Below are 22545 nucleotides of genomic sequence, written 5' to 3' on the forward strand. Positions count from 1 at the left end.
GTTTCAGATGGCTGAATGTACAGAGCAGCTTTAGGTACTGCATCACTTTTAGTGGCAGCATTCTGATTAACACCAGCTTAATAACTTCAATAAGGTTTTTGCTTGCCTGAGTAGCCAGTGTAAAAAAAAAGTTCTGCGTTCAGCTGTCTGTTTTATCTGTAGCTGACTGTGAGCCGCTGTCAGCTCTAAACAAAGGTTTCTCTGTCTAGATTTGTACACTAGTAAGTACTTGACTAAGAGATAATGAGTTAACACAATGAAATGTCAGGACAGCTTTTCTGTAGGTAAAGGAAGCAGACACAAGGTCTTGGATTACTCTCTTCTGACGAGAAAAAGTAAGTTGACACGCTATTCATATAATCCAGGAATTCTGGACTTGGTGGGAGCTTGTTGGTTGTATTTTTTGGTGTTTTTTTTTTTTTGTTTTTTTTTGTTTTTTTTTTTTAATAGATCAAATCCTGTTTTCTGATGTTTTTCCTGACTCTAACAAAGGTTGTGTTCCTTGGGAAAAGATAACTTTCTGGTGGGCGTTTTCTATGAAGCTTTCAGTGAAATGAAGGAGTTCTTTAAGTATGGAAGCAACATTAAACATTTTATTTCAGAAACAAAGTAGAGTGGCAGAAGTGGACAAAAAAAAACACCCAGAAGCATGACACCAGAAGTATTGCATGTTGTAAAGACACAGTCCTAGAAGCATGATGTTTTGGGAAGAACAAGGAATTGTGTTGACAGAACTCAAATGTGGGAGGAAAGCCAGGTGGGCCTAGTAGGAAACCTGATGAAGAAGGGGCGATGAGGAAGCTGAGCCCTTCCACTATGAAGAATACCGTGGAAACAACCACTGTCTTTAATGGCAATCTTCCTGCTATTAGCAGCAGTCATTTTGGGTTTTCCTGCATTAACAGTATCTTCTGCCAAAGAGACATTTATGTCTGCTCCCTCTGTCCTGTTGGCATAAGAACGAGCTTTTTATTGTGTTGATGGCATAACTTGTGTGCAGCAGATGAGGGAGTTGGAGGAGCTGGGAATCAGGGATGGCTGTGAGACGGAAGTGGTGTGCGCCTGCTGGCATGCAGCCACTGCACGCACCTGCAGCTGGGTGACCAACAGCAACTGCTGCTTAGGCTGTCTGGGCAGTGCAGTCTTCGCCAGATTTGTAACAGCCTTGTGTATTGGGAAGGACTATGAAGAGGGGAGGCAGTTACTTAAGGGATTGAATTTCTGAATTTCCTTCGCCCCGTCCCTCATGCAAAAATAAATAAATAAACAAAGACCAAGCACCTTCCTCTTAACTATTTAGTTTTAAAACTCGCAGTGTTTCTGTTTTCACTAAGCTCAGCCTTGAATATTTCTAAAGACAGCACATCAGTTTTGCTGCAGTGTTCTCTGCTCCTACATGGGCTGTGTAGAACCCATAAAGGAGGCTGGAAAGTGCCAAATCAAAGTAAGCTTCAGAAATACTGTACACAGGTTATTCTTGCGGTGCATAACGTTGCCAAAACCTTGGCCTGGTCACTGTTCAGCTGTTCTCTGTATTGTGCTTTGGTCCTTTGCCTTTCCCTGTCCAGTGCCTGTGCTGTGCTTGCATGTCTACATAGGGATTAGTGGTGTTTTGCTGTGGTGATCACATGCAAACACAGACGTATTCCAGGCAGAGCCTTTTGTTCACTCTTCAGCAGGCAACTAGCAAAGGAAGAAGTGGTTTAAACATTTACACAAGCACAGAAAGGGTAACCTTACAATTGATGAACACAAAGATTTTCCAAGCAAATATGAACATCCCTTTCCGGAGCAAGTGAGAGTTTACTCATCTGTCAAATAGGTTCTGCCCAAGGTGCACATGCCTTGCTTTTTCTTGAATATGTAAGGTAAGAATAAATATTGGAATAATTACGTACTTCTCCTTCTCCTTCCCCTCCTATTTCCTCTTCCTCTTCCTCTTCTTCTTCCTCTTCCTCTTCCTCTTCCCCTTCCCCTTCCCCTTCCCCTTCCCCTTCCCCTTCCCCTTCCCCTTCCCCTTCCCCTTCTCCTTCTCCTTCTCCTTCTCCTTCTCCTTCTCCTTCTCCTTCTCCTTCTCCTTCTCCTTCTCCTTCTCCTTCTCCTCCCTTCCCTTTTCATGGACCCTCATAACTTAGGTAAAAGTAAATGATTCTAAAAACTTTTGTTTTGAGAAATCTTCACTTTCCATTTCCACTACCACCATTTGCATGTGGTAAATGGTATTTCAAATTCTACCAATTTCCAAAAAAAATGAGTGCTGCACTACCATACATAAAGAAGACAAATTAAGTTAGAAGCCAGTTTTTTACTGGCTAAGAGTGTCCCAACTATTTGAGTACAATTACTGTTATATTCTGAAGTCAGTCCCCTCAAACGCAGAGCCAAAAATTATATTTAAAATGCAATATTTTGAGATTTGTGCTTTTTAATTAAAAAACTTACCTTTTTAGGCAAGTGAGATTCTTTCATTATTTCTATGAGCACAAAGTGGTCAGACCCATACAAATGTGGTCTTGTTCTGAGTTCCTTCAGAATGTTGGAACAAAAGTGAACACACAAACTTCTGATTATTATTTTTAATTTTACGTAATTCATGTTTACAATTCTCACTATTCAATATTTTGTATAAAACCAAATACAATATGCACTATTTTCAAATGAGACACAAATGCATATTGAGCTATTTGATATTACAAGATAATATGAAGCTTTATCTTAAAAATACCTCCAGCAAAATAAATTCCCATTCTATCAATCCAAGTTAAAAAAATATGATTAGAAATATACAAGTTAAAAATAATCAAGATGAATAGTGCTCATTAGTCGAAGACTTCTAGATCTTGATAGTCTGTACACAAGTTTACACAAGACACAGTCTGCAAACTACTAATACAAAAACTGCAGTGCAACAAATCAGTGAATGTAACTTTTTCTTCACCGCAGTTTAATGCATGAGTACCTACTTTTTTAAATTTTTTTTTTTTTTTTTTTTTAAAGCAGCACTTTTTCTATTGTCCTGGGGCAAAAGGACATGGTCTGATTTAGCTTCTATTACTATACTGATGCTGTAATGGAAGCTAGCAATTAGACCTAAGATAGACAACCATTGAATATGTTGCAGAGATCACAGAAGAATCCATCTTGCATGTTGAAAGAGTAGAAAGAATTTTTAAGTTTAACCAAAACTGCTAATTGGTAATAGCAGAAATAAGTTCCTTCAGCTGCTCTGTTGCACTGCTGTCATACATGTGCTCCTTTTTGGCACACAGTACTGCACATTTCAAAACAGACTTGGAAACCACAAACTCCCCCACCCATGGCTACTACTTCATAATTGTACTTAAGACAGCTTTGGTATGGCATAGTAAACATAGAAAACAAAATACTAAAAACTTGGACAGACAAAGCAATATAATTAGATGAGACGCAATGAGCTAACAGATTAATTCACCATATAAGATTGCCTGGAGAATTTTCATGTTTATTTCTGATACTCTGACACTTTGGTGTTTCTCAGCATGATACTCATTTTTGGATGGGGTAGCCTCAAACATATTCACGACAAACAGTTTTGGTTTAACTTGAGTTGCCATGCGGTGTACAATTCATGCAAATTTGCTTCTGATTAACTTCTGAGTACTAACTGCTTTGCTGATTACTTTAAAAAATGGAAATTCCAAGTCAGAATTTTGAAGGGCTGTGGAATATGCTGATAAATTTTAGATCAAGAAGTTCAGCTAAGAGAACAGTAAGGCCAAAACATTATCAACAGATCTTACTTGTTTTAACTCTCATCCTTACATCTCATTAGTTTCATCCTTTCCCTCCTGCCTTTTAAGATTTGCAAGTAAGTTCACTCATAAAATTTTCAAGATGGAAATTTTCTTCAAAAATAAAGAGATTAATTTTTGCACAACACACCATCTATTGCCATTTTGGTGAAGGAGGTCAAAAAAGTAAAAAAAAAAAAAAAAAAAGCAATAAAATTTTTATCACTATTGGGGTGAGTTCTGTCCCATTTTTTGGGTGGTTTTCACTTAGAAGAGAGTGAAAGAGATTGTGAAAATTAATTGGAAAACAAAACAACAAAAAAAAAAAACTGGGTATAAACCTCAGTGCTCCTTATCTTGCACCATACAAACCTATTTTGTGCTCATATTTGCAAATCTGAAGTATACATACATACATATATATATATAAATTTACACTCACAGATGTCACCATACATTTTACATTCTGCATACTCTCCAACTCACAATGCTCTTCTTTAGCCAACAAAATGTATTCAAACCCATGTGTGGTTATTCATAGTGGCACTGAGAAACCACTGGTGTAACAGAACACTTCCTTTCATTTGAAAAGAATCCTTTCTTCATAGAAAGAAAATCCTCCCCCTTGCAAATATAATCTGGATCTTTTAAAAACTTAAGTTATTCTGTTGCTAAAATTCCCAGACAAAAATGACTTGGAGGTACTGGTGGGTGGCAAGCTGAACATGAGACAACACTGTGCTCTTGAAGCCCAGAAGGCCAACCATACCCAACTGCATTGAAAGAGGCATGGCTGGCAGGGTGAAGGAGGCAATCTGGCCACTCTACTCTCTTCTGGAGAGACCTCACCTCATCCAGATGCAAAGTCCTCAGTATGGAAGAGACACAGACTTGTTGGAGCACATCCAGAAGAGAGCCACAGAAATGATCCAAAGGTCTGAACACCTTCCTTTCAGTGTCTAAACAGAAGCTACAATAAAGAAGGGGACTGACTTTTTAGCAGGCTCTGTGGTGACAGGACAAGAGGAAATGGTTTCAAACTTAAAGAAGGTAGATTTAGGTTGGATATAAGGAAAAAGTCTTTTTTTACAGTAAGGATGGTGAGGCACTGAACAGGTTGCAACAAAATGTGGTGCATGCCCCATCCCTGGAGACACTCAAGACTAGGCTGGACTAGGCTCTGAGCAACCACATTTAGCTGTGCATGTCCCTTTTCACTGCTGGGGAATTGGACTACATTGCCCTTAAAGGTCCCTTCCAACTCTAAGGATTCTATGATTCTATGATTCCAGATCTCCTTTTCTATTCCTCTCTTTTGTAAGAGTTACAAAACGAAGAGAGAACTGTATTCCATCTAAGTCTATGTGGCAGCAGTTCTCATTTGAGGGAAATGCAGCTATAAACTTCCAGGAAGTAAGGATGCCTCACTTCAAAGCAAGCTTTTGAGACATATTTCATAATATGAATGCAGAAGGGAAAAAACACTGTGTTTGAAAATCTTGCAGTGGATGAAAATTTCAATCTCAGATTGCTAAAAAAATTTCATTGCTTTTAACTGAGAAGTAAGTAACAGTTTTTTAATCATTGTAATTAGATGTTCCCAACTGTATCTGCTCCAGAGTTCCATTATCAATTTCAGTTGCACAGGAAGTGTATATTTCTTTTCTTTTTTCTTTTTTTTTAATGTGCTGCACTCATTAAGTACATTCAAGCAAAAAGCCAGTAACATTCGTAACTTATTAAATCTACCAATACGTCCTGCCAAAAACGTCTTATCTTTCAGATATGGTAATCTAAAGATTCATCTAAAAGATGTGATGATATGAAAAGAAAGAGTAATGACATTTCACTGCTTTAAATGTTTTTCCTCCTTCTTACAATCATACTGGATTTAAAGCAATTACAAACAGATAAAAGAGCCAGTGGTTGGGAACAACTGAAAATCTATCGCTATTAAAAACAATATAATTGCTTTCAGTTGGTTTTTGTTTTTTTTTTTCCCCAAAAAATTAAAATTAAAAAAAAAATCACAGTCTTTAAAGCACTCTTTGGTGGACAATAGTTACTTTGTTCTCAACACCAGGACTTCATAAAAAAAAATTCATATAAAATAAGAAAGAATAGCCAGTTAACACAAGAGAGTACCAATCCTATAAGTAAAAAACCTCCGTGGTAGAGTTTCAGTCTCAAGTGGAGACCTAAGTCCAGTCTGAATGAACAACACAGATTTACATATTAAAAACTCCCACCATTTTCTCACTTCTGGTGGTCAGCAGCTGTGATTGCCATCACATTTTATGCACATGCATCATATATGGTAGGGAGCCCTCTTTACAATAGAGAGCTCAAGTATTTACACCTGAGTCTGAATTTACACTATTTTGTTGGTTTTGCTTGAGGAAGTATTAGTAATTAAGAAACTGTATGCCAAGCATGTTGCCAGTTTTATTTTACAAGTATGAATGAGTTTCTTCTGCTTAAGTGGAGCCAAAGACATCTTCCTAGAACTGCAATCAAGTGTCTTCAAGTTGTATCCCCTTCATGCCTGGATATCCCCTTTCAACACAGCTTGCCAATTTGAAATTTTAACGCAATACTGTTCTAGTTCTTGTGGTGGACTGGCTGCTGAAATAAAACATATTTGAGGAAAAAAAATTGAAATGTATACCCAAAAAATTATTTGAAGCTAATATTGTTGGCAAGATAAAACAAACTATATTTCAAAAAAGAGACATTGTAGAAGTCACAGCATTTAAAAACACAGCAATATCAGTTGTAAAGAAAGCACAGACCAGTGTGTTCACAGAGAATATGAAGAAAGGCTCAGTTTCATACAAAAAAGCAACATAATTTCATTAAGTACAATTGCTGTAAAGTATTCATTTTTCTTCTCTCACTCTGATGTATCAGACTGAAGGAAAAGTAGAAAGAGTAGCAGAGAAACATTAATATTTTTCACGCTAGACCTAGATTACATAGATAAGCTCTGAAATGCTGCAGGCAATTTTCAATGTATGAGCAAGGGTACAGACGGCTCCTTTTACAATTTCCAATAAAGTAAAAGCACATGAGATTGTAAAAGCATAATCCTCTCTTGTTAAAAGAAGTAAAATAATCTATACCACATTTTCATGCATTTTCTCCTGTCCTCTCAAGTTTTTTTTTTCCGTAATAACTTGACCTCCATATTCTCTTCAGCAGCTCTAGCTACCAAAATTCTTTGATCATTCAAGATTTCACTTCTAACCAATTACTTGTTATGTACATAATTCTAAATCTTTAAGATGATAAAACAGAGAAAACTGCTTCATTTGGGCCTCACTATGTTTCATTTGGCCTGGAAATTTCTGAAGTATCAATTTGTTGGCCAAAATGCACAGGGTTCTTATCCTGCAGAGAACACAGGTTTGCTATGCATTTCTGCTAGTCCAGCTATCTGTCTAAGAAGAATGCTATTCCAGTCCTTCACGTACTTTGGGATCAAGTCTAGGCAATGATTATTTACATTAAGAGTTAAGATTTTGAGAATCCTCTTCCATCTCACCTTTCAGCTGATATAGCACACTGTTCTACTAAAAGCGATTTGATAGCAAGAAAGTGAGGAGGGAAATAGGAGAGGAAAATGACCCATCTGTCCTAAAGATAATCTGCTATATGCATCCTGTTAAGATACAAACACAAACAGGCTTCATTCCCAGTAACTCAAAAATTTACATGGGATATTATCCTCAATGGAGAAAAAAGATTAGAATAAGGACACCCACAGAAAAAAAACTGTGGAGAATGCTTTAGTCATGCAGTGTCTTGCAGTTACACAACAACGTTATTTCAGTCACAACAGATAATGTGTTATGCCCACCAGTACTGTCTTTTGTAGATGGCAGCTGACATCTCGAGACATTCCACAACGGAAATATAATGAACATTGTGAGCAATATATTGAAATTCTCTAAGACCACTATGCAAAACCAGAACAAAATATTTTAACTGCAAATGACTGCTTTGGCTGAAGTACCATTCTAGGGACATTTTATATGATAGTGTCCAAAAGTTTGAAGGATGAAATGGTAAATTCAGATCTGCTGATTATGCTGCGTAATGATGGGTCAAAAAAAAGTGATTAATCTGGAGTAAAAACTGACTAAAATGGCCTGGAGCATCAACAAAAAAGTTCTGTATAAAAACTGTGCAAGATTTTTCCACTGGAATACAACAGACTGGCAAGTCAAGAGAAGAATAAAGGTCCACACTAATATCAGACATTCAGAGAAAGCAACAGAACCTTGACAAAGGTAGATGTTGGTTAGGACACAATCTCAGTTTTTTAACAGTAATTATTTCCCTCTACATTGCATTCAATTTATCTGGAAAAGGTCAATCTATTTATGTACTCTGAGGTAATACAAACTTCACAGACTTCAACTGGGTTGTGGCAATACTTATCAGTACAAGCTGGGGTAATTAAGGATAGAGCACAGTCCTGCTGAAAAGGACTTGGCGATACTGGTGGATGGTACACATTGCTGGACACAAGCCAGCAATGTACTCCTGCAGCCCAGAAAGCCAAACATATCCTGGGCTACATCAAAAGAAACGTGGCCAGTAGGTTGAAGGGAGTGATCCTGCCCCTCTACTTTGCACTCGTGAGGCCTCACTTGGAGTACTGTGTCCAGATGTGGAGTCCTCAGCGCAGAACAGACATGATGTCGTTGCAGAGCATCCAGAGGAGGGCTCACAAAAGCTATCCAAGGGATAGAATACCTTCCCTATGAGGACAGGTGGAAAGACCTGGGGCTGTTTGACATGGAGTGTTGGAGGCAGGTGCAGAGGAGGGCCACAGACATGATCAGAGGGCTGGAACAACTCTCCTGTGTGGACAGGCTGGGAAAGTTAGGGTTCTTCAGCCTGGAGAAGAAAAGTCTCTGAGGAGACCTTATAGCAGCCTTCAGGTACCTGGAGGGGGCCTACAGGAAAGCTGGGGGGGGAGGGGGGGGAGCTTTTTGTAAAGGCAGGTAGCAAGAGGAAAAGGGGAAATGGCCTTAAGCTGGAAGAGGATAGGTTTAGACTAGATATTAGGAAGAAATTCTTTACTGTGAAGGGTGGTGAGGCACTGGAACAGGTTGCCCATAGAGGTTGTGGATGCCCCCTCCCTAGAAGCATTCAAGACATGGCAGGACAGGACTTTGAAAAACCTGGTCTAGAGGAAGATATACCTGCCTATAGCAGTTGGGGTTAGAACTAGATGATCTTAAAGGTCCCTTTCAACCCAAATCACTTTTTTATTCTATTACTCTGTGATTCAACCTGGAGAAGAAGAGAAGGCTCCAGGGGGGCTTGACAGCAGCTTTACAATATCTAAAGTAGGACTAGAAGAAAGAAGGGACTTTTTAGCAGTGCCTGCTCTGACAGGACAAGGGGAAATGGCTGTAAAGTAAAGGAGAGAAAATTTAGATTGGATATAAGGAGTAAGTTTTTGACAATAAGGGTGGTGAGGCACTGGAACAGGCTGCCCAGAGAGGTTTTGCATGCTCCATCCTTAGAGATATTCAAGGCTAGGCTGAAACAGGCTCTGAGCAACAGGCTCTGAGTGGCCTAGCTGCAGATGTTCCTGAAAAAGCATGAAAAAAGAAAGCAAGGCTTAAAAAAATTGAGTAAGGTTTTGCCAAACACTCTAATAAAAGGACACCTACAGGATTAATAGCAAGGTACTAAGTGGAAATCTGGAATATAAACAGTCTTACTGAAATAGTCTTTAGAGGGATGAGTACCCAATTAATTCTCTAAGATGAAAAGATAATTAAGAACTCCAGAACTGTGAGAACAAATATTTAGGGCCACTGTGACTATGCAATCCAAACATAAACTCACTGACACTCTTCTATCACAGATGTTAGAAGAAACAGTATATAGAATGAAATATTTGGGGTAGAAGTTTTAGAAAAGACATTAAAACAGGAAATGCTTTATCAAATGTGAGGTAATTTGAAACCTGATCCTTGGCCCTCTGAGTCATAAATCTGTCAACACATACATAGCATTTATTTCAACATAACTGAAATCTTCCTTGCTCTGGGGATGTTGTTTCCTCCTATGGATAGGTAGTCTGATCCCTCACAACACAACCATCTACTTAAAGGTGTGTTTTCCAGGAACTGAATATACGTGTTCAATCAAGTGTACTACTATGAAGAGCTGCAAGTAGATTAAAACTTATGAAGAATAAAAGCAGCTGTGGGAATCCCATCAGTCTATCTGGAACAAAACTGACATGGTGAAAACAATGTAGAATGGAGTTTCTCAGTAAAACTCCGAGAAAGACTTAAGATTTTTAGGAAAACAGATATTTCAGGAAAAATGAAATATTTTTCTACATGTTATATGAATCAAAATACAATTCATAAAATTCATATAGCTGCTGATGAAAATTCTGACTAGCACATTCTTGCAGATTGCTATTACTTAGACTACTTCCTTAGCCCAGTACAGTGGATTTTTCATAATGTCTGTCACCTTCAAAAGTGGGTGAGGTTGTGAAAACAAAAACTATGTAGGGAAGAAAAACTGCACAAAAACCTGGAATTTTCAGCAAAACTTATTAAGCAAGCCACATAAACTAGAGTCTGTGAGTTGTGGGTTTTTTTTGTTGTTGTTGCTGTTATTTGCCACCTTTTTTGCTTCCTAAGAAAAAAATATATCTTCAGCACCTGGTAGATCCATTCAAAAGTTGTTCCTTATAAGCCCGAGGCAGATTCTGTTCATCTGTAGCTACTGAATATTACTTGAAAATTCTATCAAGTTATATTCTAAAGCTCATCTTTGATAACGTCTTGGAGAGCTACTGCAGAGAGGTATGAACACATGTGTGTGCAGTAGAAACATATTAATACTGGGGGCATATTCTTCTGCATCAAAAAACACTTTCACCCTCGTATACATTCATCCAAATTTAAAATTTCCTTAAGTTTTGTGGAACAAGTTCAGACCAGATAATCAGTGATACTCCACTATGAAATCTCACACCACATATGCATTTTATACACTTCACCTACCCACTGCTGGATTTGCCCACAACTGCATTTCAGTTGTCCACAAGTTTACTTTGCATGCTAAATCTAACTCTGAATGCTGTTAACAACTTTTCCTCTTATTCCAGATTAGATTTGATAATTACAAGATTTTTTTGGATACTAGAATCACTTAACTCCAGTAGTTCTTACTCACTTTAGGAATAAGAATATAAAATTCTGAAACTCGAAGGACTCAGCAGTATAATCTGATTCATGTAAGATGTAAAGTTCTAGATATTCTCAGTATATAACATGAGACAAAAAACTGCTTCTTGCTTCTCATTTCTCATTTTCAGGAGGAGGAATTAAATTGTGGCAAAAGCCTCTAACAGCAGCGGATACACCAGCTCAAAAGTATTTGTCTACAGAACAGTTACTGGATCTTTAAAGAGGGTAGCTCTCACCTTTTTATACTTTTGTTTCTTGCTGCAGATCTGGTAGTTCTTTTAGTAATGTTTGTACTGTCAGAAATGCTAGGTTCAGAGGTTTTATTTTTCTGAACACTGGACTGCAGAATTACTCTGAAAAGAGTAGGAAAAAAAAAAAAAAAGAGATTATATAACCTGAAAGTTTCTAGGAAAACACTGAAAAGAGGATATTACAATTTCAGCAAATCTAACAAGTAGTAGTGGGCCTTTCAATTTGAAAAGCAAACTGTTCCACCTAAAAATCAGCCAGCTCTTTATAATGTTCTTGTTATAATTATGGTTATGCAGGTCTGTTTTATTAGGAATGCAGGTACATTTTTGTGTAATTTTTTTAAAAATTATTTGCTCATTTTTTAACCAAGAAGAGAATAAATAATAATTTGGAGTTTTCTTTGAGGTTTTTAGAGAACAACAAAAAAAAGCTATTACATGTTGCTGTAACAACAGAAAAAATGTAGAGCGAAACTGACATATGCAACAAAACCAAATATTATTTTCCAGTTTGACATAGAAGAAACTGGAAAACAAAACAAAACAAAAAAACAAACAAAAAGAGCAAGTCATTCAATTTGTGAAGAAGTGACTCTCAGTGTCCTGCAGCAACCATGAAATATTCCCTTTAAATACAGTTGCCTGGGTAAAAACACTGAATATGCCAGCATTCTGCTATTACAGGTAATAAGCACACCATTCTCAAATGCTGGTTGTGTTCCGCAGCTTCTCCTGAATACTGAAACATTCTGGCATTTTCTTAACAGGAAGAAAAAACATAGAGTCGCTTATAGTGTCAACACCCGCAACAGAGTAACAGTAAAATGCAAATAATTATTTTTAGCTTTCATGCAGCTTGCTTGTACGGAAATAATATTTTCAGTTTTCCTTAATACAGGCAGTAAAATTATGATCCTATGGAAAAAAATGACAACTCATATATATCAGCAGTCTACAGATATATATTTAGTGCAACATTTAATTGGACTATTTTCTAGTCTTCCCATTTGTGCAAGTTTCTAACTATAAAAATATGCATCCCTGTAGAGATTAGCATAACTTCAGGATACATCCTTTTTTTCCTCTGTAGCTTATTAGCATTTCAGTTCTCAGTGGCTTCACTGAGTTCATCTCTATTAGTAGACTGCATTAGATTCTCAAAGTTTCATTATATTAAATAAACTGCTGCATGGTTGTTTAATATTCCGAAAAAAACCCTGCTTTCTAAGAATCCTATACATAAACATACAACATAGATTCTGGAGCAAAAGTGGACAGGCATTCATAGGAGAATATATATATGAGTATTCTTGTACTCACACAACATACTCACCTGTCAAAAGCAATTACTGAAAATATGAATAGAAAAAAAAAAACCTGTATATTTACTGTTTTATATGGGGCTTGATACTAGAACTGGAATAAACAAATGTACTTGAAAGGACATAATTTCAACTAAAATCAATTCTGTAGTATATTTCTCCATTTTACAGCAGTAAAAATTACCAACCAACTTGTTGTATCCAAAGTTACTGCTTCTATATTGTTTGGCAAATGATTAAATTAACACAACGTCCATGTATTTTAAATTTTTGTATGAACAAAACTCAAACTTGCAAAATCAAGAACCTTGATTTGCAGAAGTCCAAACCTGAAGTACTGCAGCAGCAAGGACTATTAAAATGCAATGCAAATTCCACTGTAAACACTACACATTTCAAGTCAGAGGAAGCAGTTATACGAGAAGCTGAAAATAAAACACAAGTACCTTCAAAATTATACCATGCTGCAACAGACAACACAAGTTCTTCTACCAAAAATCTGTCTTTCTTGCATGTTTAAGGTGACAAGGTTCAAAACATTGAATTTCACTTTATAATTTCCATTGCTATGTTAAGGCAACTCTAGTAAGTTCTAATATTAAAAGTTACCATTCTCTTTTCAGCGTAGTTGTTGTACAACATGAACCAATTTGAACAATGCACTTTGAACTAAAATTTACGAATGATGCCAACAATGAAAAGAAGTCAGCGTTACATCCTTCACCTGTGCCACCAGTGATTTCCAGGACTGAATTAACAGGTAAAAAACCTGCGTAGCCTCCTGACTCTTCATCACTTCAAGTACGACTCAATCATGGCACACGCTGGTTAATAACTTCTTATGCAGACAGACATACGTAAAAAACGTGTTTTCTCTTTAAATCTATGTATGTACCTCTTTGTATAGAATGCATGTAACATGTATTTAAAAGAAAGCAAAAGTTGTTGGAACATTATCTAATTATTACCTCTTTCATATAGTGTCCTTTTTTTTCCAGACACCAAAACCTCAGAAAAGAAGCCATTGCATATGACTTAAACCTATATACTCATCTCAATATGAACTAAAATGCTGTGAAGCAATAATGTAGTAATATTTTATGAGCACTTAAATGCTATCTTTTTGACATATCATAAGTAAGTCCTTACATTCCATGTAATTTTATGTATTTGCATGAAAGAAAAACTGGGACAATATGCACTATGTATGACTCAACTTAAAGACCAAGCCAACTATGGCATCCTCCTCATGAAACTACTATATTTAACAAAGGGTGGGGAGAGGAGTGATCCTATGGGATCAGCTGAGAGCCAGCTTTAAGCACAAAAGTTATGTCACTTACACATCCAAGTGATATAAAACATCACACAGCTAGCCCAAGAGAGTAAAGCCCAGTTGGAATCCCTATTAACAAAGCATTTGCTAAATGATCAGACAAACAGGTTAGAATTGGACTAAAACTTCAGTCTCTGAAGGCTTAGAGCATCTCAAGGAAAACAGACAAATTCCCATTTGTACCACTGTCTGATACGGCATTGCTAAGCACTCACAGCTGTCTTGAGACCCAGCTTTCAGCTTAGGAGCTGCATTACCTTTAATGTACAGAATTTTAATTTAATAGGTGATTAGACTGGCAGCCTCACTTGAGAACTGGTCTCATAGATATGTCTCATAAAGAACATGAAATGATTCTCAGGGCACCTATTTACTGCTTGGTAACTATTTGTGAATAATAGCATGTCATGATGTACAGCTGAGCAACTCACTTACAGAAATACCAGAAGAAAATGCATCTGATGTACAAAATATTCTTCATCTCAATGAAATACAATTTTAAAAAAAGAAAAATCACGAAGATATGCTACAAGACGCTTTAATAGCCATGCTATTAAAAGATGTATGCTATGAATTTTTCATTCCCATTAGCATCACTTGCTACTTCTGAGCCTAATACATCCTCCAGCATGACACTAGTTGGCACACCACTTCTCATTAAGCTAATATACTGGCCTTCAAACAAATCAAAACCTGCATTAGTGTAATAGTGTTGGGTCAGTAGCACCAACTTCTAAATATTTCATAATTTATTATTTAAATTGAAGGAGGGGACCACATCATAACAACATGCATAAAAGCCCAACCCCCAAACCCAGGCCAATCACCAGAAAACTTGAGAGAAATCAGTGCTCACAAAAAACTTTTATAAAATATAATCCTAAGTATCCTATAATCCTAAGATATCCTAAGGAGGGAGAAAGTGAAGAGAGGCTACACAGGAGCATATCTTCTCTGACCTCCTGATGGGAGTTTTACCAAGGTTATCTACTTTATGAGGTCCTGTCTGTGTCTGGGATAAGAGTTAATTTTGTTCACAGTAGCTAGTAATGTGCTGTGTTATGGATATAGGAGGAAAATAATGCTGATAACACACTCATACTTTAGTTGTTGCTGAGCAGTGTTGCACAGAGCAAAGAACACTTCACCTCCTCACACTCTTCTGACACCAAGGAGATGGAAGAGTATAAGGAGCTGGGAGGGCAGCTGACCCAAACAGGCAAAAGAAGTTTCCCATAACCTATCATATCACACTCAACTGTAAAACTGGATCAAAGGAGTAACTGGGACACATGGTGTGGCACTGTTTGCCTTTCCCACTAACAGCTATGTGCAATGAGCTCTGCTGTTCTGGAAGTGGCTGAATGCCTTGTCTGCCGATGGGACACAGTCTATGAATATGTTGTGTCTTGCCTTCACACAAAGCTTTTGCTTTATCTACAAAATTGTCCTCATTTCAACCCACAAGTTCTTGCACTTTTTTTCACCTTTTCCATTCTCTTATCCTAGTGCTGCTAGGGGTGAGTGAGTCGGCAGCTGGGTAGTGTTGAGCTGGTTGCTGGGTTAAACCACTACACAGTCAAATAAAACACTGCTTTCTCACCACCTTCTTTTCAGGAAGGCTGGCATAAGATATATAACACTCCTGTAAGTCATAGATAATTAGCTCTTCAGTCTATAGGTAAACAGTCAACAGAACTGCCAGACTAGCTAAGAGTGATGACTGAATCATCTGGCTGATAATTTGGTCTCTTAAACCCAAGAGACACTAGCTGCAAAATGGAAAGAACATTTAATGAAAATTTAAGTCTTTTCAATTCTGAGACATAAAACAACACCCTATGATTGTCAATTCTGAGTATGAGGCAGTGGCACCTCAATTGTTAGAATAATAACACCTTTACTAACATCAAACAGTCTGTTCTCTTACCCCTTAGCTAAGGAGTACTTAGAACATGGAAATGTTACAAGAAAGACAGTTTAGTGAAACTGATCTTACAGTAAAAGAAAACAAAGAATAGATTGCTTCTTTTCTTTAAAATGGTGTTCAAAATTTATTCTTTCAGTTTGCCTTTAGAAATCTGAGTTTCTGTAAAACTCCTGTAAAATGCTGAGACGAGAACTAATGCTACACTGAGAGGAAAGTTTTCAAAACAAGTCTCATTTCAGTGTGTTCTCTGGCAAAGTTAGGTACCAATGGGAAGAAAAAAAAAGAAGATAATTTGATCTTAGGGGTTTTTTATTATTTATTTATTTATTTATTTATTTCTGCAGAAGACTAGATTAAAATGACCTCAGCTAAGGCTAGCAGAATAACAAAATAGTTGACCATTCCCCCAGTTTTTGTTTTCAGACCGACTCCTTTACTTCAGCAAAATTATTTCTGTGCTTTTTATAAGTGTGGCTGCAAGGCTCCTGATCTTTCACTATAAGCACTGAATTTTCAAGCATTCACATGAAGTTAACATAGTGGAGGTAGTAGTAGTGGTAGAGCAGCCTCATGGAGACAAAGAAGCAAACAGAAAGAAGCTGTTACGGGTTTCCTGAAAGTTCTGTGTGCTGCTGAAATTTTATTTGGCCAAAAGATGAAAGTTGCCATTGATGAAGATATTGCACCAAGTAAAAAATGGCTCCAACCAGTCTGACAAAAGTGGAGAAAAGAGTAAAAATTGTACACAAGTAATGAATGTATTTTTAATGATTTAACTTCTGAATTTAAGTAACAGAAAGAAAGTATTAAAATATTCCTATAATGCTCTATAAAAATACCTAAGAACAAAAGATGAAAACAGCTTGTTTGAGTAAACAAATGAGCTTTGACCTAATACTGCAATCTGTCTCATCTTCTGTTGTAAGGTCAAAAAAAAGTAAAATTTTACTGTCTCTTACTGCATAATGCTATAATGTTTTTTAAAAAAAACAAAAACAAAAACCTACTGCCACTTCTAACTAATTCTAATTCCTGGTATTTCACACGAATAATACTACCATCATTTAGGAAATTAAGCGCCTTTGCAAGTTTATAAATTTTGAAGTAAAACTGGAGCTAACATCTTCACTTGCAATATGCAAAGGAGAGGATTACATTATAAACCAGTTTTGGTTTTTTTTTCCTTTTTACAAATATAGTTTTACTTATTTGCAGGAGCACGCAAAGACGAAAGGCTTCAAAATTATAAATTACCCTAAACATAAAAGCTCTGCACCTTCTGTATTGCAAGCCAGCCATAAAAATCACTCAGTTATTTCAAATAATATATACAAAAATACAACAAGCGAGAGCAGTGAAATTTACTCTTGCAACAAAGTCAGTAAGGAACATGATGTGAAAACATGCATTTATGAGACACACCAGACAGAAAGCATGAGTTATTAAAGAGAAATGGAATGGGACACTTACACAGTGGCTCTCTCTCAGGGGGTCCTGATGGTTACTATTTTCTTAAACCATCTAGACAGAATAGCAGGCTGGGAAGAAGGGAGCCACATACAATCCACCAGATGACAATGCTACACAGTGTAGACACCAGCATAGCTAGGAGCCATCTAAAAAAGGGGTTGGAGGGGGAGGAAAAGATGAACAAAAATTCGAAAGCAAAAGCTATTGCTGCATTTTAGCTTGTTTCTTTATAAAGCATACTGCTCCATAATCTTAGTCAAGCATTTTCTTACTTTCCATATGAACCCATGTAACTGTAACTTGTCAAATGTATCTATGTGTTACAGGAAGCAGAACAAAATTTCTTGAAATCCTCACTAAAGTAATCTCTTCCAAAGAAAATTGTTGTCAATATTTCAAAAATAAATGCACTCTAGACCATTTGTAGCCATCTCTTATGCAGTTTGAACAGCCTGTACCAATAGATCTTACTTCACAACCATATGTTTTGATACAAAAATACTCGCCCTGAGCCAGATCACTTTCTAGCAACTATTTATGTGAACACTCAAAACAGCAAGGCTGCATTACTTCCTGCATTCAAAACTGCCAAAGCTAATTGATATTCTCTTTGCCAAAGGTATACCACATTGCTTATTGGAACATACACAAAGCATCCATTCATAAAATCACATAACGGTCATACAATCATCTTCAAAATGCTATTACAGAAACCCCTTGTGACTCAAAGTAATGCTCCTAGCCCTCAAAAGACTGTAATCCTCTTGATTTCTGGTGCTCTTATTTTGCTTGTGTTTTTTGTTGTAGTAGTTCTTTTGTTTTCTCTCTGAAATAAAACTACATAGAGGATTTAGAAATTTCTTCTTGTTTGCTCATACAAAATCAATTTCTCAACAGAATTAACTACTTTTTAAGATTCTGAACTAAAACAGAAAAAGGCTAAGAGCTGTTTAGGTATGATAACTAATCCTGGTAAGGCAGCTAAACATTCCTACTGGTATTTTGGTTTAATAACAGTAACACTGTCATCACATTATCTCAGTACAAGCTGTACTCAGTCTCAGTACAAACCATAAAGTAATTTCCTGCAAGAAACAGTAGAAAGGAAATTCCAATTCCTTGTTAGTAAACCACCTCCCCGTGCCAATATGCAAAACTATCAAAACATAAATTACCCAGTCAACATTCATTCTAAAGAACATGCTGTAACTGAGACTTTTCACAAACTTTATTATATACATGTGAAAAAAATACTAGGAAGTACAAATGAAGGCAACACATGCCTCAGAAAATAATGTGCAAGGTAGCTATTTTTTACTTTACTATTCGAGTACGCTGAGGTGGGTTTTGTTTTTTTTTTTTGTTTTTTGTTTGTTTTTTTTTTGCATTGTCTGATTTTTCTACTTTTTAAAAAAATTTCAGTTGGTACAGGCTTTGCTCTTCATATATTGTTGATTACATGATTGTCTGTGTAAATGATGACTGTGAACAACAGAGATTCTTTTAATTAAAACAAAAGTCAAATTCTTACACAGCAATGTGTGAGGCTATCCAAAGATATTCTTGTAACTTTAGCATATTCTTACTATGTACTTCTCACTTTCCTAAAAGTTTGATGGCCCATAATTAGCTATGAATTATGCCTTATGATTCCTTCAGAAATATAGCATAAAAAAAGCCAAGTTGCCTTTGGTCTATAATTCCAGTATTGTAATATTTGCAAAAATCTACCGCCCTTTCTTTCCTAGCAAACAAATGAGATATTGGATATATCTTTCACATCTTGCATTCCCTTGCAGTTTATGTATGGGGAGACAAAATTTTTTCCTTCTACAACAGATGCAAACAGCAGTTGCCTACAAACTTTATTTTACAGGTGGTGTTTCATGCTTGTTTTAAATAAGGAGACTAACATACCAAGTTCCAAAATAGAACAGGCCTCCTTAGAATTTATTTATTGAAATACTACTACTACCTGCCTTCCTGAATGTCAGCCATTATCCCAAAGTCCATAGGATTTAGGGTATGTCCTCCAAGGAGAAGGAAATAAAACAAAGCTAAAGATTTTTCTTTCAACTATTCTTAAGCAGCTGGCCCTACTGAAAACTATGAACACACCATATTTCAAGCAATCAAACACCACCAATCAGTCATATTCTTCCACTGCTATTTTACCACAGAAAGGAAGAAGAAATTACTAGCATACGGCATTCATAAGTACTACAGGAATTTCCAGAGCACAGAGCACTGGAATCAAAGATTAACACAAAGAGAAAGAAAGTGAATAATGCAGGTCTTCAACCAAGTTCTCCTGCTTCCTTAATGCCTTCAGCAGAACTTTTAGGAAAAAGGTGAATCTCACGCTTGTTTTAAATGAGCAAAATCAGTCCTGCCAACAAATTTATAAGCGCTAAGGTAAAAATGCATGAAGAGCAGAATAAAAGCATTTCTGGTATTTATGCATTCGTAAAATGACTTACTTTTGTGGAGATGCAGTTGTAGATTTTGCCTGCCTTTTACTTTTCAAAGCACGAAGCTTATCACCTTGCGTTATACTGTCTGTTTCATCTTCATCACTGTACTGGATAAGAGGGAAAAAGCCAAAGTTTAAAAGTACACACTTAGAAAGAATTAACTTTACTTTAAATCATAAATTTAGAATTATCCCCAAAAGAAAGGCTGCCAGCATAAAACTGAAAGAAATTCACTTAAATAAATAAATTTCCTGTGATGTCACGTGATTTGCATGCATCAAAATGTTCAACATTGGAAACACATCTCAAACCACTGTTCAGGTACAAGACAATACTCACTTGCCATTTCCAGCAATTATCTACCTCTTAAAGAAAGCAGACAGCTTCAAAAAGTTGTACAGAAGCTGTAATTTTTCAAAGCTAAATATAGTGAAAAACTTTTCATTCCTCCCCTCAAAACACAGAAAGTAATACAATAATTTAACTGGCAATCCAAAAAACACTTACAGAATTTTTGTCTGCAAATTTTAAGCTCTAATATTGTTTGTTCTAATATTTATCTAACTGCAAGGATCAACTACAATGATAATTCTCCTACCTCACCGATGTACTGCACTTTGTTTTTAAAATCATAATTCCTGTCCATAGCATTTTTATCCCCAAACCTCTTGATAGGAAAAAGGAAAACAGAAAAAGGAATCTAATATCACAGCTTTATTGTACCCACATGTTTCTTTAGAATCTAAGAAATCCTCAAGAGCATTTGCAATTTTCACAAAAGCAAGATATTCAGATGGTTACCAGTTCAGTGTCGTTTTGGATTGTCCTCCTGTTTCTAATACCATTAATTGAAATATGACCTACTCCTGACACGATTCTTGTTACACCCATTTTACAGTTCCGTCTCAACTTTTGATGGAAAAGATCTCCTTCTCTCCAAAGTTCTGGCTGTTTCCTATCACAGTACAGAAAAATAACCCAAAAACCAACAAATTAACAACACAAAATTTAAGGATAGAATAAAAAGAGAACATAAAGTTACGAATCTATTTTCAAAATTAGTAAGTCAATCTACTTACTTCATTAGGAAATGCTGTTGTGGTCCGATCACTGAACCTGGTCTGTTTATCCTAATCCAGGCAATAGTTTCAGCAGCTGTCATTCGATAATGCTTCATAATATAACAGGCAATAAGTGTGCCAGTTCGTCCAAGACCAGCTGTGTAAGATAAAAAGATGGGGTTTTTAATATGCTTGTTTTCATCTGAAAGCTGCTGCAGCTACAGACACTGTGATAAATGTGAAAAGGAAAAGAAGATAGCCAGCTTTGTGGCCTGCTTTATCACTTTCTATAAATGTCAAATCACATTCTTTCATTTAATAATCTACTGAACATCTGTGTAAAAACCTTCAGTATAGTCCAACAGACAAGACAACCACACAGCACTTTCTGTGCTTTGTCCAGCTATAAGAACAGGCTAGAGCATTCCACTGTTTCTCAAGAGTTATAGGAGGCTGAGGACTGTAAGGTAGTCTTGACATCATCAGCATGATAAATATCAGAGACATCTTATTTTGAAGGAACACAAAACATTTGTACCACTTTAAATATAATCAATTAAATGATATGCCTAGATTTCACATCCTGGTAGAGAATGTAAGTGTACAGTCAAGAAGCTGTTCTGGTCATGTCTACAGTATAATCCTATTAAACACATAGCAAGTGAAAATCCAGAGAAAAAAAAAAATGAAGCCTCTGAAGGTCCCAAGCAAACGTTTAAGAAATACCTTTCTCCTCCAATCATTATCTGGTGTGAAAGGGAAAACAGTTGCTCTGGAACTGCAGAAATCTTTATGCCTCAGCAAGCTACATTCAAGCTATGCTGGGCATGTTCTCAACAGCCATTCCTTTTGAGTTACATTGCCAAGTAACAGGCATTCAGAGATACCCAGCACAGTAGTACTGTGGTAGTATAGAGGTTTTCAGAGGGATGAAAATAGTTATGGTTCTGTAGGAACACTCCAATACTTCATGATTACTTTTCTCAAAAAGCTCTACTGATGTTTTTAAAAATTTATAACTTGGGTGTATTTATTCATGTTTTCAGAAATACCTATAAACCTTGCCAGTATTGCAAATTCCAAATCAAAACAACCTTCTGAAAGTGCTAACGCTTTCTAGTAGAAAGAGATGCTAATAATGGCAAGCTTGCATCCGGCAATCTCATTCTTGAAATATTTGGAAAGACTACTATGGAACTTAAAAAACTAGAAGACAAAGAGCAAAACAAAAGCACATAAAGAATGTGCGCAGGAAAGCTGTTGCTTAGCAAAGTTGTCAGTAACTAGATGTAAAGGAATTACAGAATTGTAATGGGGCTGTAGAAGGGACCTTAGGGTGAGAAATATCCTAGGAACTATAACTTGAAATATAAATTGTTTGTAACTGTACCTTTGCAATGAACGGCTATAACACCTTCAGCATTTTCACAAATACTTAGAAATGCTTTAACGATGGTATCATTAGGTATGCTTCCATCAGCAAAGAAGAGGTCAAAATGCTCAAATCCAGCATCCGTAAAACGTCTGGCATCATACATTTTTTTGTTGAGGCGTATTATAGTGGTGACCTTATGTTTCCTGAAATATGGGAAATAAGCTTCTGGAGCAAGATGTGGATAGCCTATTTGAAAAAAAAGAAAGTAGGGGAGAGGAAGAAGAATGAGACTCAAACTGTAAAATAAATGAAGACTGAAAA

The 22545-nt window shown here is 36.5% G+C and overlaps 2 protein-coding genes across 9 annotated transcripts in view; one reads left to right on the top strand and one right to left on the bottom strand.

Moving 5' to 3' along the window:
* The window catches only part of LOC125687389 (uncharacterized), a 212963-nt gene that overhangs the window by 130185 nt on the left and 60233 nt on the right, over positions 1 to 22545 (top strand). The gene's annotated exons all lie outside the window — the stretch shown is intronic.
* The window catches only part of CDC14B (cell division cycle 14B), a 47752-nt gene continuing 27768 nt past the window's right edge, over positions 2562 to 22545 (bottom strand). For 2 of the 8 annotated variants that reach the window (XM_048932174.1, XM_048932181.1), the window contains exons 9-14: positions 22240 to 22470; positions 20868 to 21006; positions 20590 to 20743; positions 19795 to 19895; positions 11242 to 11358; positions 2562 to 6395 (exon numbers count right to left, since the gene is read on the bottom strand). In XM_048932174.1, coding sequence (XP_048788131.1) covers positions 6356 to 6395; positions 11242 to 11358; positions 19795 to 19895; positions 20590 to 20743; positions 20868 to 21006; positions 22240 to 22470 — 782 coding nt within the window. In that variant the 3' untranslated portion in view covers positions 2562 to 6355. Of the gene's footprint in view, positions 6396 to 8798; positions 9379 to 11241; positions 11359 to 17314; positions 17461 to 19794; positions 19896 to 20589; positions 20744 to 20867; positions 21007 to 22239; positions 22471 to 22545 lie in introns of those variants that run through there. The other 6 variants (XM_048932175.1, XM_048932179.1, XM_048932178.1 and 3 more) reach the window with 6 other exon arrangements.

This window comes from Lagopus muta, chromosome Z (genome assembly GCF_023343835.1).
Source record: "Lagopus muta isolate bLagMut1 chromosome Z, bLagMut1 primary, whole genome shotgun sequence".
Classification (NCBI taxonomy): Eukaryota; Metazoa; Chordata; class Aves; order Galliformes; family Phasianidae; genus Lagopus; species Lagopus muta.